Source organism: Carcharodon carcharias, chromosome 15 (genome assembly GCF_017639515.1).
Source record: "Carcharodon carcharias isolate sCarCar2 chromosome 15, sCarCar2.pri, whole genome shotgun sequence".
NCBI classification, from domain to species: domain Eukaryota; kingdom Metazoa; phylum Chordata; class Chondrichthyes; order Lamniformes; family Lamnidae; genus Carcharodon; species Carcharodon carcharias.
In genome coordinates this window covers 46179094-46197782 of record NC_054481.1, presented here as the reverse complement: position 1 = coordinate 46197782, position 18689 = coordinate 46179094, and the positions used below count along the sequence as shown (strand labels likewise).

Sequence of the window (18689 nt, the reverse complement as noted above, 5' to 3'; positions counted from 1 at the left end):
GTACAGGGTGTGCTGAAGAACTGTAAGCGAGACAGGCCCAAAGCCTGCACCAAGAATTGCCAACTCACTTCGCAGTGGGGTCCTTCAGCAGATGTTATGCACCTTAAACATGTAAGTTTAGGTGCAAAACAGCTGTTCTAGGCATTCACCTGGAATGCTAATTTTGGGTGTTTGTATTTGTGTGTGGGCCACCCACTATAAATTTGTAGGCTTTGTGCTTTTTTATACCAGCTTACAAACAGGCAGAACATGTATGAATTTTTATCCCATGACTTTCCTCTAATAAATTCATTTCTCTCTGTGAATGGCCCAATTTGCAGAGAACTGGCAGTGTCATAAAACAAGGTCAACAGATCTGCTGTTATACGTAGTACTTCAGGGAAGAGGGAAATGCACCCTCTTCTGACTCACCTGTGCCAAAGGCATGCTGGTCAGATCATTTTTGCTCATAGTTGTGTTGAAGTCTAGTGCATAAATGAACTAATTCTTTCAACAAGCAGGATGTTTTTGAGATTTGATTGAATTATACAAGATCCTGAACAGCCTTGACAAGGTGGACGTCAAAAGGATGTTTCCTTTTGTGGGCGAGTCCAGAACTAGGGGGCACTGTTTTAAAATTAGGGGGCACCCTTTTAGGACAGAGATGAGGAGAATTTTTTTCTCTCAGAGTGTTTGGAATTCTCTGCCTCTAAAGATGGTGGAGGCGGGGTCATTGAATATTTGTAAGGCAGATGAAGGTAGATTCTTGTTAGGCAAGGGAATCAAAGGTTATCAGGGTTAGATGGAAATGTGGAAATCGGAACACAAGAAGATCAGCCATGATCTTATTGAATGGCGGAGCAGGCTTTGAGGAGAAAGTATGAAACAAAGAGATACAAGAAATTCTAGTAATATACCTGAGACAGATCTATCATTGCACCACATAGACAATCCATGAAAGAAGGAATTTGTCTTCGTTTATACTCTCAATTCTGAATTATACGTCTTTAGCCAAACAAATGTGTTCTATTGTCCAGAAATGGAAAGCCAATGCCCTTTAGCAGTTTTGAGATTTCAATTTGTAAACCATAATTGAATATTAAATGTGCATTCAAGATGTCAATCAAAAATAGTTCCAGTATTTCATTCTGCTGATAACAGATGTTAATTTAAACTGCCTGCCTTTTTTTATCTCACTCTCCAATATGTTGCTGCCTATCTATTGCACACCTTCTGAATTAATGTTTCCACTGCATGGGTCTTAATATCGAGCATAAAGTGATAAAAATAATACCATCTTGCACTTGTCAAGTTAGACAGTCACGGCAAGATGGTGAAGTAGTGCATACACATGCAGTGCCATCAAATGGCAGGACGTAGATTTGCATCCACATTGTTCCACTCACTGAATTCTTAATCTCAGCACTGTGGGGAAGTGTAGATGGATAGTCCATCAAACATAGATGGAGTGAAAGTCAGAGGTGGAGTCGTCTCAATTGGCCCAATATTAACTCAGGGCAGGAGCTGTGTGGTCGGGGACTGCAAACTGTGGCAGCATGAAGTTTGAACCCCAGAGCCCTATCATCATTAGCCCACCAGTCACTCGCCTGAAACCAGAGTGAAATGGTAGCTGAAGAATGCCTAGTGGCTGGAAGTGGAATGTCACACAGCAGAAAATCATCACTGGGGACCCAAGGATTGGTCCCTGGCTTGGGAATGGTGAGGTAACTTCTGCTCCTGTTGAAAGTTTTTTCTAAAAAGTAAAACAATTACCTTTTGGCCTCCTTTGCCCAAATCCTCTTTCCACTAGATTTGCTTGGAGGGAAAGCCAAAAGAGCTTCTCTGCACAAGTCTCTGGTCAAAATAGCAGTCAGGCCTGAATGATGTCATTGGAATTTTCAACCTGTGTATTTAAAGAAGAACCCCGCTGGTTCCTGGCAGGTGTCCTTCTGACTTGCTCAGAGGAGCAGATTTGAATTTAATCCTTTGGGAAGAGATCAGGACTGCGTCAGGTAAATCCCATGGACGTATTTAACTGCCTGCTAGTTTGACCACATTCTGGGAATCCATTTCAGAGCAGCATTAGGACTGGAACCAGAATAAACCCTTCTGTTCAGGAACGTTTCATGATTTAGAGATGTCAAAGTAGATGGGGTTGGGGGGTGGGGGGTGGGGGGGAGGGGGGCTTGATAAAGAAGTAAATTCTTGGCTTTGCAGAAGAATTAGGAGAAAACATATAGCCATATATTCTCTAAAAAAACCACTGACCTGATCAGAGGATCCAACTCGTACTTTCCAGTCTCCTATATTGGTGCAAAAAAAACAGCGCAAGCTCTTGTATCTATGTTCAGCAAAAATATCTCCCTCAAGGCCACAAGTCTATCTCTGTGCCCTACACAGTTTGCATAGTACCCTACAGTATAATTGGGTGCATTTATTGAACTTATTCTACTTAAAATACCTTCCATATAAGAACATAAGAAATAGGAACAAGAGCTAACCATTCGGCCCCTCAAGCCTGCTCCGCCATTCAATAAGATCATGGCGGATGATCTTGTGTTTAGATTTCCACATTCCCATCTAGCCCTGGTAACCTTTGATTCCCTTGCCTAACAAGAATCTATCTATGTCTGCCTTACAAATATTCAATGACCCCACCTCCACCATCTTTAGAGGTAGAGAATTCCAAAGTCACACAACACCCTGAGAAAAAAAAAATTCTCCTCATCTCTGTCCTAAAAGGGTGCCCCCTAATTTTAAAACCGTGCCCCCTAGTTCTGGACTCGCCCACAAAAGGAAACATCCTTTTGACGTCCACCTTGTCAAGGCTGTTCAGGATCTTGTATACTTCAGTCAAATCACTCCTCACTCATCTAAACTCCAATGGAAACAAGTCCAGTCTGTCCAACCTTTTCTCATAAGACAACCCACTCATTCCAGGTATCAACTTAGTAAACCTCCTTTGAACCACCTTCAACGCATCTACATCCTTCCCTAAATAAGGAGACCAAAACCGCACACAGTATTCTCACCAGTGCCCTGTATAACAAGCATAACATCCTTACTTTTATGTTCAGTCCCTTTTGTAATAATAGATAGCATCCATTAGCCTTCTTAATTACTTGCTGTACCTGCATACTAACTTCTTGTGACTTAGAACATCTAGATCCCTCTGCACTTCAGAATTATGCAGCCATTCTCCATTTAAATAGTAAGTAATTTGATCACATTTGCTCTTGATTGAGACAATTTATTGACAGATTTGACCTGAATTGGATCACCTTGTGTTCAATCATTTCCAGGTTACATGTGTTCTCATCATTCACATATGAAAAGAGGCTTTCAGATGATCCAGTAAAAATTTCTGGAACCATGAAAGGGACTGATAAAGTTGATCCAAAGCATTTTTTCATGATAATGAAGAATTTAGAAACTATGGGATACGTTTAAAAATAGTTTAACAGTAAACAGGAAATTCAAGCAATATTACTTCGCACACACTGAAGGCACTAGTAACTAAGTATTGTAAGTAACTTCAGGGAAGTGATCAGATATGTTTCTGGAGAAAGACTGGACTGCTTCATATAATGAGAAGCTTGGTTGAAAATGTACCATAAAAGCAGTTTCCTTGTTGGGCTAAATGGCCTTTTCCTTTCTTATTACAAGGAGTTTCACATTCAGTCAGAGGATTAACGTTTCCTCTGTCTTACTATCTTTTGTTTTGCCTTAGTTGACATTTTCCATTTGTTTTCACCGAGAGTGTGATTTCAACTCAGCTGAAGCTTGGTCAAAAATTGGTTGACATTTTCTTCTGGTAGCGGGAAGCCATTCTGGAAGAGAAACCCCTGAACACATCATCACCATTTTTCACTGATTTTAACGTCAGTACACTAATTGACATGGGGAAATGCTTGTCCATAGTTGGGAGATCTGATTGCCCTCAATTCATTGATGGCCTTCTTCATCCTCTTGCCAGGCTTACCAGCTTTTCCTTCAAGACATGTTTTAACTCCAAACATAATTGTAATGAAGTACTGAAGAACTTAGCTTCTTTGTAGCAGTTAGCTACAACTGAGTGTCTGCTAGACCATTTCAGAGGGAAATTAAGAGTTAACCTTGATGGTCACATATGAGCCAGACCAGGAAGGAAAGTAGGTTTCCTTCCTTAAAGGGCATTAGTGAGCCTGTTGGGTTTTTATAACAATCTGACACTTTCATGGCCATGATACAAACTCTTTATTTCAAAATTTCCATCCTGTGGATCATTAGTTCAGGCGTCTGGATTGCTAGCTCAGGAGCATAACTCCTATACTACAAAACTCAAATTTTACTTTTTATGCTAATTGAATAATTGCTCCCGGGTGGAATAATGGTACAGTGCTTTGGCGTGCCAATATGCATTATAAAGGCTTAGAGAACACAGATTATCTTATCCAGGCCATTAAGAATGGGCACAGGGTAATGCTAAGTACTTCCCTACATAGAGGGAAGGAAAACTGGAATATTTGCAGCAATCCAGTACAGGGTAGTATAGAAACCTAGAAACTGGTTAACTCCCTATTTTTCTCAGCTAGAGAGAGATGCAGAACAATCTAAAAAGGAAGGTGAAAAAAACTAACAACAATTAAAATAAAACTTAGGGCTCATGACATGCTGTGAGGAAAAATGCAGGAGACTAAGGGGCGCAAGGACAAAAGAAAGAGGAACAGAGACAACCAACATGGCCTGTTGCACCTGCTCCAACATTCATAATGATGATAGCTGATCTTGGGCTTCAACTGCACTTTTGCTCCCACTCCCCATATTACTTGATTTCCTGAGAGATGAAAAAAATCTTATCTATCTCAGCCTTGAATATATTTAGTGATGGCATATCTGCAACCCTCTAGGGTAAAGAGTTCCAGAGATTCACAACCCTTTGAGTGAAGAAATTTTCCTCATCTCAGCCCTAAAGGATCGTCCTTTTATCCTGAAATTGTGCCTCCTTGTTCTAGATTCTCCAGCCAAGGGAAACAACGTCTCAGTGTCTATCCTGCCAAGCCCCTTCATTATCTTGAATGTTTCAATGAAATCACCTGTTTTGTTCTTCTAAACTCCACAGAATATAGACTTAATTTACTCAGCCTCTCATCATACAACAACCCTGCCATCCGAGTGAGCAACCTAGTGAACCTTCACTGTGCTGCCTCCAAAGCAAGTCTATGCTTCCTTAAATATGGAGACCAAAATTGCACAAAGTATTCCAGGTGTGGTCTCACCAAAGCCCTGCACAATTGCAGCATGACTCCTGTATTCTTGTACGCTAATTCCCTTGCAATAAAGATCAACATGCCATTTGCTTTTTAATTGCTTGTTGTACCTGCTTGCTAACATTTTGTGTTCCTTGTATGAGTACACCTAAATCTCACTAGATATTGTCAACATTTACAAGTTTCATGCCGTTTAAAAAAAAATTCTGCTTTTTTGCATGAATCACAAAAGGTTAGTATGCAGGTACAGCCACTAATTAGGAAAGTTAATAGAACGTTATTGTTTATTACAAAGGAAATTGAATGCAAAAGTAGGGAGGTTATGCTTCAGTTATATAGGACACTGGTGAGATCACATCTGGAGAATTGTGTACAGTATTGGTCTCCTTATTTAAGAAAGGATGTAAAGAAAGGCAGTTCAGAGAAGGTTTACTAGACAAATACTTGGAATGGGTGGATTGTCTTGTGAGGAAAGGATAGTCAGGCTAGGCTTGTATCCGCTTGAGTTTAGAAGAGTAAGAAGTGACTTGATTGAAACAAATAAGATCCTGAGGGGTCTTCACAAAGTGGATGTAGAGGATGTTTCCTCTTTTGGGAGAATCTAGAACTCGAGGTCACTGTATAAAAATAAGGGTCGCTCATTTAGGACAGAGATGAGAAAGTTTTTCTCTGAGGGTTGAGTCTTTGGAACTCTCTTCCTCAAAGGTGGTGGAAGCAGAGTCTTTGAATATTTTAAGGCAGAGGTAAATTCTTGATAAGTGAGGGGATGAAAAGTTATAGGGGGTAGGTGGGAATGCGGAATTGAGGTTACAATCAGCTATGATCTTATTAAATGACAGAGCAGGCTCAAGGAACCAAGTGGCCTACTCCTGCTCCTAATTTGTATGTTCCTATTCTTAAGATCAAATTGAATAACCTCACACTACCCCACATTATATTCCATCTGCCACCATGGTGCTCACTCCTTTAACCTGTCTATGAGTCTTTGCAGCCTCTTTGTGTCCTTCTCAACTTGCATTCCCACCCAGCTTTGTATTGTCAGAAAACTGTCTCTGTGTCTGAGTCATTAATATCGATTGTAAATAGCTGATGCCCCGGCATTGATCCTTGCAGCTCTCCAATAGTCCCAGCTTTCCAACTTGAAAATGCCCCATTTATCCGGATTATTTGCTTCCTGCCCATTAACAAATCTTCTCTCCATCCTAATATATCCTCCCAACTCCATGGGCCTTTACCTTGTGTATTAACCTTTTGTGTAGCACTTTACCAATTGGCTTTTGAAAATCTAAGCATAATACATCTACTGATTCCCCTTTACCTAGTTACTAGTTACATCATGTTATGAACAGGGTAAACAATATAGGATAATTCCCCCCTTTTCCCACTTCTCTTTCTGACTGCAACAAGATGTATTTTAGAGAAGTGTTTTATCCCCTTTAGTGCTGTGATGATCAAGAACAGTCAAGACAAATTTTCTCATAGGTTGCATAAAAGAAGGAATAAATGTTTATTTTCTCAACACTGGAAATGTAAAATGTGACAGCACCCACTCACTCATTCACACAAAATGCACAAGAAAAGATGATTACTAAAAAAAAGAGGTAGCATGCATTGATATCTTTAGAAGAGCCTGAGAAATCACTATCACTTAAGTTCTTTGAGATGGTAGTTGGAGATGTTGCAGGTCTGACAATTCTCTTTTAGTTCACTGAAGAAAAAAGGAGGTTGAAGATTTCTGGTGAAGAACTCACAATTGTTTAGTCTAAGCAATAGAAGGTTTATGGCCTTTCCAATCAAAGTTTTGGTTGAGCCCCTGCAGTGGAAAAGCATAATCTTTGCAGGTAAAATGAATTAGCTTTCTACACAGGGTCCTTGCTTTTGCTGGGCGAGATGACTTCCCTCTGATCTTTGTATCCCAGGCTGCCTGCACTGGGCTGTCCTTGTGAATTAATAAGGTATTTCCTATCATGAGCCAGCTTCTGCCATGTGACCACAGTACTGATGTTTCCATTGTCCACACAATGGTTTGATGTCTAAGTAATTTGTCTCACAATGGAGGTTGTTAGATATCCTATCAACATTCCCATTATGAATAGCCCCCTAATACCTTTATTTGGAATTCCATTTTCATGGGGCTGGCAAGTTTAACAGCCATTGTTACTTTATGTCTCTCCAGTTGAATTGGAGAAAGGTTGTCATCAACACCTGGGTAGGTAGTTTGCATTTTAAGTGACTTCTAGGAGATATGCCCAGACATGCCTGTTCCTGTGTCAAGGTCACCTGGCTCCCGGACTCCATCCTGGGTTAAGATATATTATTACCCTTTCATTCTGTTCTGTTAAAAATTAGAGTGATCATCTTTTTATAAACCTGCGGCCTTATTACACAGGCGTAACATTCAAAAAACGCGAATAAATTTGTCAAACAGAATTTCTCTTTTGTAAAACCATGTTGACTTGTTCTAATCATACTAGGCTTTTCTACTACATTGTTAGATTCCAGCACTTTCCCGATGACTGATGTCAGGCAGACAGGCCTGTAATTCCATTTTCTCTCTCCCTCTTTTCTTGAACAGCAGTATTACATTTGCTAACTTCCAATCCGCTGATATATATGGGTATTGATGTTAAACCTCTACAGGATGATAAGTTCTGATAAGTTCAGCTACAAGTGATAAACTGTACAGTTTTGGGCACTCCTTTATAGGAAGCATATAGCCACCATTGAAAAGATGTGACTGATATACTATAATAGAATCAGAGACGAGAGAATACAGTTATACCCATGGACCTGGAAGGCTAGAGGTGTTTCGCTAGAACAGAGAAGGTAAAGGAAGACCTAATAAAAATGTTCAAAATGATGAAAAGGTTTGAGAGGGTAAACAGTAAAAGACAGATGTCAATATTTTCACTGGTCAATCAGTCATTACAGAATATAAATTTAAGGTTAGTACTAGATAAATTTAACCTTGCCCCTTACCACCCTGTCAGGCTTCTTCCAATCTTCAAGTGATTGATAGTAGGATTTTTCAGGAGTGCCATCAAAAAGATATTGAAAGGGAAAAATTCAAAGAAATGTGCTTCATGCAAAGGGTTATTGAAATCTGGAATACTTTACCATAAATGGCTATTGGAGTTGATTCAATCACAGTATTTAAGGGGAAGCTTAACACTTGAAGAAAAATATGGTAGGCTATGGGGAAAGAGCAGGAATATGCGTTTGGAATAGATAGCTCCGCTATTGAGCTAGAAATAACACAGTGAGCTGAAATGGCCTCGTGTGTTTAAATTACTATGATTCTATAAAATGTAAGTTATAGAGATGTTTTAGTATTGAAGAATAAGAAAATCAAACATTAGTGAAAAAGTATGTAGTATTAACTAATAGCATCAAGTGTCATGCATTGGGTCTAATGGTAGTTCATTTTAATTTGAAAAGACAACACTTTCAACTTGTGGGACACTGGAAAAATAAACACCGTTTCACATGTTTAAATGAGTTTGTAACGTGCCTCATTTTGCTCATAATAAATGTAACGCTGATATTTTCCCAACCTCAACAGCTCTGCTCTAAATTGGAATTTGAATTTATTATTAATTTCAAAGATATACTTCAAAGGGAACTTATGTCATTTTTATGTATTGTTTATTGATCCTTTTGCTCCTTGTTGTTAGCCAGCATTTGCAGATACTAATCTTCTAAACCCTAACTCACTTATTTTGCTTTGCTTACCTCACATAGCTGAGAGTAGCTTCAAGACAGTGAGCAGCTCCACAGTAACCGAGTTCGAACTAACACGTAAGTGTAGACACACCCTCCTTTTGTTTTAATGTTCTTATTCACTTATCATGATCATATTTCTTGACGTAGCTCAGGTTTCACAAGTATTCAGAGTCATTTCTATTGAGTCAAAGATTTGGCTATGCTGTACCTCTTTTGAAGTCAGTACTCTTGCACTGCTAGAAAGCAATGTGCCACTTTCCTATGTCTGCAATGTGCAAAGTATATTAGATACAGCTGGGTCTAATAACTTAATCTGACTTCAACAAACCATCTTGCTGTAAATATTTCTGTAATTCAGTCCCTTCTGTTTCTTTTCCGTCTTGCTGTTCTATCTCTCTGGGCTGAATGGCCTTCTGTTCTGTAAATGACTCTTTTCTTCTTCGAGACGGGTAGTGGAAATTGGGATAATTTCTGGCTCGGCTAACCCGCCTTGGGAGAAAGTGCCCACAAAGGCAGAATCTTATTGCCATGGGGTGGATGCAGGCTGGAGTGGGGCCAGCTGACCGGGAAAAACTTCAGAGGCAGAGACGGGGGGGTGTGGAGATGGGCTGTTTTAAAAAGCCCACCTCAGTGCTTTTGGACTTTGCCCTAGCTCAAATAAAAGCAAAAGGCTCTCCAGCCCTGGCCCCTCACATTCCCTCACCAACCCCTCTCATTCAGTAAGGGGGTGGGTGGGGGCTTGCCCATCCATGCTACCTCATGCCCCCTATGCCAACCTGTGCCCATCCACTCCCTCAAAATGGCCCCTCATGCCACCTATGCCAAGCTCTGCCCTTCCACTCACTCCCTATGGTCCTTCATGCCACATATGCCAAGCTATTGCACTTGCATGCCCATTGACCCACTATACACAGTATAGAACCAATGAAATTTAAGAGGAGGCAGTAGCGTAGTGGTAATTTCACTGGACTAGTAATCCAGAAGCCCAGGCTAATGCTCTGGGGACACTGGTTTAAATCACACAATGTCACCTGGTGCAATTTACATTCAATTAATAAATCTGGAATTATCGTAAAAACCTACCGAGTTTATTAATGTCCTTTAGGGAAGGAAATCTGGCTTATATGTAATTTCAAACCCACAGCAATGTGGTTGACTCTTAAATGCCCTCTGAAATGGCCTAGTAAACTACTCAATTGTATTAAACTGCTGCAAAGTGAAACCAGATGGAGAACCTGTCATCAACCTAGGCACCGGAAATGCCATTGGCACATCCAGCCCTGTCAACCCTGCAAAGTCTTTACTAACGTCTGGGAGCTTGTGCCAAAATTGAGAGAGCTGTCCCACAGACCGGTCAAGCAATAGCCTTAAATAGCCATACTCACCAAATCAGGGGAGGCAATGCGTAGTGGTATTGTCTCTGTACTAGTATTCCAAAGACCCAGGATAATGCTCTGGGGTTCAAATCCCATCACAGCAGATGGTGAAATTCTAATTCAATAAAAATCTGGAATTAAAAGTCTAATGACGACCACAAAACGGTGTTGATTGTCGTAAAACTAAGGAAGGAACCCTGCTGTCCTTACCTGGTCTGGCCTGCATGTGACTCCAGATCCACAGCAATGTGGTTGACTCTTGAAAAAAAATGCCCTCTGAACAAGGGCAATTAGGGATGGGCAATAAATGTTGGCCTATCCCATGAATGAATAAAAAAGAACTTAACAGACAATGTCCCAAACACCACCATTCTTGGGGGAGCCTTCAAAGTCCATCACCAAGAGTGGCTCAGTAGCACCAATACTGACCAAGCTGGCCAAGTCCTAAAGGACATAGCTGCTAGACTGGGTCTTGGGCAGGTGGTGAGGGAACCAACAAGAGGGGAAAACTTATCCTCATCCTCACCAATCTACCTGTTGCAGATGCATCTGCCCATGACAATATCAACAGGAGCAACCACCGCACTTGTTGTGTGGCATTACCGCTGTAATAGAACCAACCTAGCAACTCAGCTGAGCACCATGAGGTGCTGTGGACCATTAGCAGCAGTAGAATTGCATACAACTGTAGCTGTGACCTCATGGCCCAACGTATCCCCCATCCTACCATTAGCATCAAGCTGGGGGATCATCCCTGATTCAATGAAGAGTGCAGGAGAGCTTGCCAGGAGCAGCACCAGGCATACCTAAAACTGAGGTGTCAACCTGATGAAGCTACAACACAGGACTACTTGTTTGCCAAACAGCGGAAGCAGCGATAGACAGAGCTAAGCAATCCCACAACCAACATATCAGATCTAAGCTCTGCTATCATGCCATGTCCAGTCGTGAATGGTGCTTGGCAATTAAACAATTAACTGGAAGAGGAATCTCCACAAATATCTCCATCTTCAGTGATGGGGGAGCCCAGCACATTAGTGCAAGAGACAAGGCAAAATACATCTTCAGCCAGAAGTGCCGAGTGGATGATCCATCTCGGCCTCCTCCTGAGGTCCCCAGAATCACAAATGCCAGTCTTCAGCCAATTCGATTCACTCCATGTGATATCAATAAATGGCTGAAGGTACTGGGTACTGCAAAGGCTATGGGCCCCTGACAACATTCCAACAATAATACTGAAGACTTGTGCTCCAGAACTACCCGTGCCCCAGGCCAAGCTGTTTCGGTACAGCTACAACACTGGCATCTATTCGACAAAGTGGAAAATTGCCCAGGTATGTCTTGTCCACAAAAAGCAGGACAAATCCAATCTTGCCAATTACTGCTTCATCAGTCTACTCTCGCTCATCTGCAAAATGATGGAAGGTGTCTTCGACAGTGCTATCAGGCAGCATTTACTCAGCAATAGCTTGCTCACTGATGTCCAGTTTGTGTTCCGCCAGGGCCACTCAGCTCCTGACTTCATTAAAGCCTTGGCTCAAACATGGACACAAGAGCTGAAGAGTGAGGTGAGAGTGACTGCCCTTGACATCAAGGAGCCCTAATGGGAATCGGGGTAAAACTCTCCACTAGTTGGAGTCATATGTAGCATAAGGGAAGATGGTTGTGGTTATGGAAGGTCAATCATCTCAGTCTTGGGACATCGCTGCAGGAGTTCTCAGGGTGGTGTCCTAGGCCTAACCATCTTCAGCTGCTTCATCAATGACCTTCCCTCCACCATTAGGTCAGGAGTGGGGATGTTTGCAGATGATTGCACAATGTTCAGCACCATTCGTGACTCCTCATACTGAAGCAGTCCGTGCCATATGCAGCAAGATCTAGACAATATTAAAGCTTAGTGCCAGGCTATGACCATCTCCAATAAGAGAGAATCCAACCATTCCCCCCTTGACATTGAATGGCATTACCATTGCTGAATACCGCACTACCAACATCCTAGGGGTTACCATTGACCAGAACCTGAACAGGACTATCATATAAATACTGTGGCTATGAGAACAGGTCACAGGCTGGGAATTCTGTGGAGAGTGCACTTGCCTGGATGAATACAGCTCCAACAACACTAAAGAAGCTCAATACCATCCAGGACAAAGCATCCCGCTTGATTGGCACCCCATCCACCACTTTCAACATTCATTCCCTTGACCGCCAACGCACAGGTTGGTAGCTGGCAGCAGTTGGTACCATCTACAAGCTGCATTGCAGCAACTCGCCCAAGCCTCCTTTGACAGCACCTTGCAAACCGCAGCCTCTACCAGCTAGAAGGACAAAGGCAGCAGATGCTTTGGAACACCACCAACTGCAAGTTTCCCTCCCAAGTCACTCACCATCTTGACTTGGAAATATATTACTGTTACTGGGTCAAAATCCTAGAACTCCCTTCCCAACAGCACTGTGGATGTACCTGCCCCATGTGGACTGCAGCAGTTCAAGAAGGTGGCTCAGCGCCAACCTCTCAAGAGCAATTGAGGATGGGTAACAAATGCTGGCTAAGCAAGCGACACCCACATCACATGAACGAAATTAAAAAAAACCCTATATTTACCGTAGGATGTCTTTTTTCTTTGGGGAAAAAAAAACTTTAAAAAAGTAATTCATGTTTTCTCTGAGGCTCAGGTGTTTCAACAAGAGTAATGGTTGTCTGGACTCTCAGTCAAGCTTCATTATGATTACTTGGCTGGAAGTCCAGACAACCGTTACTCTTGTTGAGACAGCTGAGCCCCCACAAAACATTGCTTGATTGACAGCTCAGGCTCTCTGATCTCTGTGGTCAATTTCACAATGTTTATTTACACAAGGTTAAGTGGTTTCAAGGGCTTGTAGTTTTTTGTCATTGATATTTCAAAGGGTCTAGATTTTATTGCCTTCCAGCGGATTGACATTTTTAAAAAATATAGTAGAAAGTTACGAATGAATGACTTTTTAAAGCATTTTTTACACATCCTACTAATACTATAGGGCTCATTGGTTCTATACAGTGTATAGTGTGTTAATGGTCATGGAAATTTAGCATAGGGGATATGAGGGACCATAGGAGGTGGTATAACTTGGCATAGGGGTCATTAGGAGGGCCTATTGAACTTAACTTTTATAAGATCCTCTGAAGCATACTAGGGTTCATGACTCCTCTAAGGGGTGTGAACCACAACCTTTTAAAAACCTGGCCCCTACTCCACAAAGGAGTAGGTCACACCCATCTCCACAATGGATCTGGCCAGGTCAGTATTAATGGGTGCAGGCTTTTGACAGGAACCAACCCACAACATTTTAAGGAAAATTAGACAGGGAATGCTAGAATCAGGATCCTCTGGGATCTGTGCTGGGTCCCCTATTATTTGTAATTTATATAAACAACAGAGTGGGGTTAGGAATAGTAAGTTTGCGGATGACACAAAGATTGACTGCGTGGTTAACACTGAGTTAACAGAGTTTCTTGGGCTACAGGAAGATATAGACGGGATGGTCAAATGGGCAGATAAGTGGCAGATGGAATTTAACCCTGAAAAGTGTGAGGTGATACACTTTGGAAGGAGTAATTTGACAAAGAAGTATTCAGTGAACAGCATGACACTAGGAAGTTCTGAGGAACAAAGGGACCTTTGTGTCCATAGATCTCTGAAGGCAGAGGGGCATGTTAGTGGGGTGGTGAAAAAGGCATATGGGACACTTGCCTTTATCGATCGAGGCATAGATTACAAATGTAGGAAGGTCATGTTGGAGTTGTATAGAACCTTGGTGAGGTCACAGCTGGAGTACTGTGTGCAGTTCTGGTCGCCACATAATAGGAAGGATGTGATTGCACTGGAGGGGGTGCAGAGGAGATCCACCAGGATGTTGCCTGGGATGAAACATTTAAGTTATGAAGAGAGGTTGGATAGACTTGGGTTGTTTTCGTTGGAGTAGAGAAGACTGAGGGGCGACCTGATCAAGATGTACAAGATTATGAGGATCATGGACAGGGTGGATAGGATAGGGTGCAGCTGTTCCCCTTAGTTGAAGGGTCAGTCCCAAGGAGGCATAAGTTCAAAGTGAGGGGCAGGAGGTTTAGGGGGTTGTGAGGAAAACCTTTTTACCCAGAGGGTGATGACGGACTGGAATGCACTGCCTGGGAGGGTGGTGGAGGTGGGTTGCCTCACATCCTTTAAAAAGTACCTGAATGAGCACTTGGCACATCATAACATTCAAGGCTATGGGCCAAGTGCTGGTAAATGGGATTAGGTAGGTAGGTTAGGTGTTTCTCATGTGTCGGTGCAGGCTCGAGGGGCCGAAGAGCCTCTTCTGCACTGTGTGATTCTGTGATTCTATTCCTGAGTCACCCTAACTCGGTGAAGATCCAGGCCTAGGATTCAGACTCTACAATACTGATCCCTTTATTTCTCTCATTTCCCCATCTCCTGTCACTAGCAACTATCTTTATTTCCACTCATTGCTTTTCAAAGAGACTGTATTTAAATGCATTACCTTGGGCAAGGTAATAAACTTCATTGCTTAATTGTGATATTATATTGAAATATTTCTCCTTTCCTCCTTGGTTCTTTCCTCAGCTTTTGCAAGCCATCAGATTTTTAAAATTATTCCTGTGCAATGAGCCAGCTACCTATCTGGCTCTGTTCAAAAAAATAAGGAAATCAGTTTAAAGCATGATTTAATAGATTTGAAAGCCATCTTAATGTGTTGAAATGTGATAATTTTTCTGTATAGGTCATTTGACTGGGTAGGTAAACATTTAAATCAAATGAAAAAAAAATAGGTTAAATATAATTCAATGGAAATTATGCTTTCAACACATCTCCCACTGTAAACCATTATCTAACTATAAAACAAAAACAGAACCACCTGGAAAAACTCAGCAGGTCTGGCAGCATCGGCGGAGAAGAAAAGAGTTGACGTTTCGACATGAGGACTCGAAACGTCAACTCTTTTCTTCTCCGCCGATGCTGCCAGACCTGCTGAGTTTTTCCAGGTGGTTCTGTTTTTGTTTTGCATTTCCAGCATCCGCAGTTTTTTTGTTTTTATCTAACTATGCCCGTTTCTTACATTTTCCCTTTGTGAGTTTCACTGCACAATTAGTGTCATGATATATCAACATGCCTTGGCAATGTCAATGCTCCTGCCAATCTTCTTCTGTGTCAGCATGCTGAAGCAACATTTTTTATTGCACAATAGTGTTTTTATAGTTAATTGCCACATATTTAAACCCATTCAATCTCATCTCCCTTGCTCAATTGGTAAAAATTAAATAACTTGCCTTTTTAACCGTCTTCAGATACCACCTGCACTTATCCTCCCCCAGCATCCTGGGTAAGTGGCAGGGTTCAAATTCCAGGGTGGGCTAGGTGTACTTTATAGCTTGCCATTGGATATGTGAGAGGAGCCTTGCTCGGCTTGCTTATCAGATCGCCCTCCTGTATAGGGGAGGAACTGACCTTCACTTTTATACTTTTACTGATGCCATGGCCAAGATTAATATCTTGCTATATCTTAAAGAGTACATGTATCAGAATTTCCTCTACTTGCATGTGTGTATATATTACCGAGCCTAACATGCAAATGAGAATCTATACAAGTATTTATACAATATTCTGTAAACCTTCAAATATCTGCCTGCAACATATTTGCCTGCTGCAAATACATACCATTTCAGTCCGAGTACATGTCATTGAAGATCTTAGTTGGAAATGCTGCAGAGTGCAACATTGTCTTTCAATTTAGACGGCATTGCAAATTTTTTGGAAGTATGCAAACAGTTTAAATGGGAACAAAACTCAGGGATTTGAAGTACTAGCTAGTACTGTGGTTTAGTTAAGCTTGAGTGACAGGATTGATATCAAAAATGGTAAGGATGCTAAACTTCAGTCAGCTCAGTGATCACTTCAAGGTGAAGGCTCTTGCATATAATCATCTGAGCATGTCTTTCCTGGCCAAGAGATCCAACATGACTGAAAAATCACCAGAAAAATGGTGACTCTTTCTTCTATTTTTCTGAAAGATTATTTCTCACTTTCTTATTTCTTCCCCTCTACAAAGTATTGTTCTCCTTTGGTGAAAACCATTCATGAAATTATGTGTCAAGGCAAATATTATAATTATGCTCATTTGAAATATTTAAGACAGTTTTCATATCTTTTACTCTACAGAACTAAAGAAATACACAAGATATGAAATTCTAATGAAAACATTTAATGTAGTGGGTGAGAGCCCTGCCAGCAGCCCTAAAGAGGTCTATGTAGGAGAAGCAGGTAAGCAAATAGAGGCAAAAAACCAACTATTTTGATTTTCTTTTGGCCTTTTACTTGCTTTATTTGACTATCACTGAATCTCTGTATTGTTTCCCAACCAGTTCCCACAAGAGGTCCTCAGAATGTACAGGTACATCCTCTCACAGCAACTCAGTTGGAAGTTACATGGGATCCTCCCCCAACAGAGTCACAGAATGGCAAAATACAAGGTTACAAGGTAAATCTCAGAATTCATTACCTTGGTGAAATCCCTCAGTTTTATAAGTGGCTTCCACAGTGTTATAAAATCCATGTTATGCTTGCTGAGGACATCCCAATAATGCTCCTTTACATTCTAGAATTGCTTTGACAAATGTGACTTTACAATAAACTGACACTTTAGGTTCTGTAGAAATCGATCAATTTGCACTATAAAGTGAAATTCACAGTAACAAGAACAAAATCAGAGTCCATAACTTCATTTCTAATCATCAGATTTCCTCAATAGTTAAAGGCTTTTATCCAGACCAGCAAGCTAAGCACTGTATCACTGGCCTGCATGAGTGGGCTAGACACTAAGCCCATCCATATAAAGCCAGTGGACAATACCATTTATAAATGTTGGAGACAATACTTGTCCTTCCATTTTCATTTTCCAATGCTGTGATGTAACAGGATCATCAGGGTATTTGTTTCCATGGGTTTCCTTGTAAACATTCTGCCTGCTGAGCTTTGACAGATAGCCGTTGTAGACTGAACAATTTTTCGTCTTTTCCAATTTAAAGAATCTTCTGTAATTTTAAAAATGTTAGCAAAGTTTTCAGTAGTGGTGAGGTCAAGGTACTTTCATGTTATAAAATGTTATAAAATGCAGTGGTGGTTTTTTACTAACCATTGGGTGCAGTGGGAAATATAAACAGACTGAGCTGAATTTAGCATTCAGCGATGAAACAATGGTACTCATTGCTGACCTCAAGGAAAGTTGCTCACAAAGATCCAGGAATCTCTGTGGCTTGGATTTCCCCTTACCCAGTCAGAGTTTAAATCTGGCACAAAGTCATGAGGATCTCTGGGCTTCTAGCAGCAGTGATGTAAGTAAGCAGCCAATCACACAGAAGTGTTCTGATAGATAGCAAACCTGATTATCCTTCACTTTTAATTTAAATTTTCAGATAGTGAAATGGGTGACTGATTGGATTAAGAAAGAAACTTTAAAAATAATTATTTTAAAAATGTGGATTTTTTAATCATATCATTTGACATTCAGTATTTATGAAAATAGTATGCCATTAAAAGCCAAGTCCTTATCCTTTTACATGAATCACAAAAGGTCATCATGCAGATACAACAATTAATTTGGAAGGCTCATGGAATGTTGGCCTTTATTGCAAGGGGGATGGAGTATAAAAGTAGCGAAGCCTTGCTATAACTATACGCTGCATTGATGAGGCTGCATCCCCTAGAATACTGTGTACAGTTTTAGTCACCTTACTTAAGGAGGGACATACTCGTATTGGAAGCAGTTCCCAAGAAGGTTCACTAAGTTGATTCCTGGAATGAGGGAATTGTCTATGAGCAAGTTGGGCCTACACTCATTGGAGTTTAGAAGAATGAGAGGTGATATTATTGAAACATATCAGATTTTGAGGGGTCTTGGCAGAGTAGATGTTGACAGAATGTTTCATGGGAGAATCTAGAACTAGGGGATACAGTTTAAAAATAAGGGGTCTCCCATTTAAATGGAGATGAGGGTCATTAGTGTTTGGAATTCTCTTCCCCAATGAGCAGTGGAGACTGAGTCATTGAATAGATTCAAGGCTGAGTTAGACAGATTTTTGATTCACAAGGGAGTCTAGGGAGGGCGGGCAGGAAAGTGGAGTTAAGGCCAGAATCAAATCAGCCATGATCTTATCAAATAGAGGAGAAGACCTGATGAGCTGAATGGCCTACTGCTCCTATTTCATATGTTCTTACATCTCATTTAACAAGGTGTAACTTTCTTAAGGGTTTTTAATGTGAGATCTAACAGCATAAAAGTGGAAATTTTCATCAATTCATTGATTGTTTTAGGATTGCACTCTGAG

General features: G+C 41.0%; 1 protein-coding gene across 1 annotated transcript in view; it reads left to right on the top strand.

Annotated features, from left to right (window-relative positions):
• Positions 1 to 18689, top strand: part of sdk1a (sidekick cell adhesion molecule 1a) — a 954785-nt gene that overhangs the window by 874894 nt on the left and 61202 nt on the right. The window contains exons 34-36 of the mRNA XM_041207300.1: positions 8970 to 9026; positions 16525 to 16626; positions 16728 to 16843. Coding sequence (XP_041063234.1) covers positions 8970 to 9026; positions 16525 to 16626; positions 16728 to 16843 — 275 coding nt within the window. The remainder of the gene's footprint in view (positions 1 to 8969; positions 9027 to 16524; positions 16627 to 16727; positions 16844 to 18689) is intronic.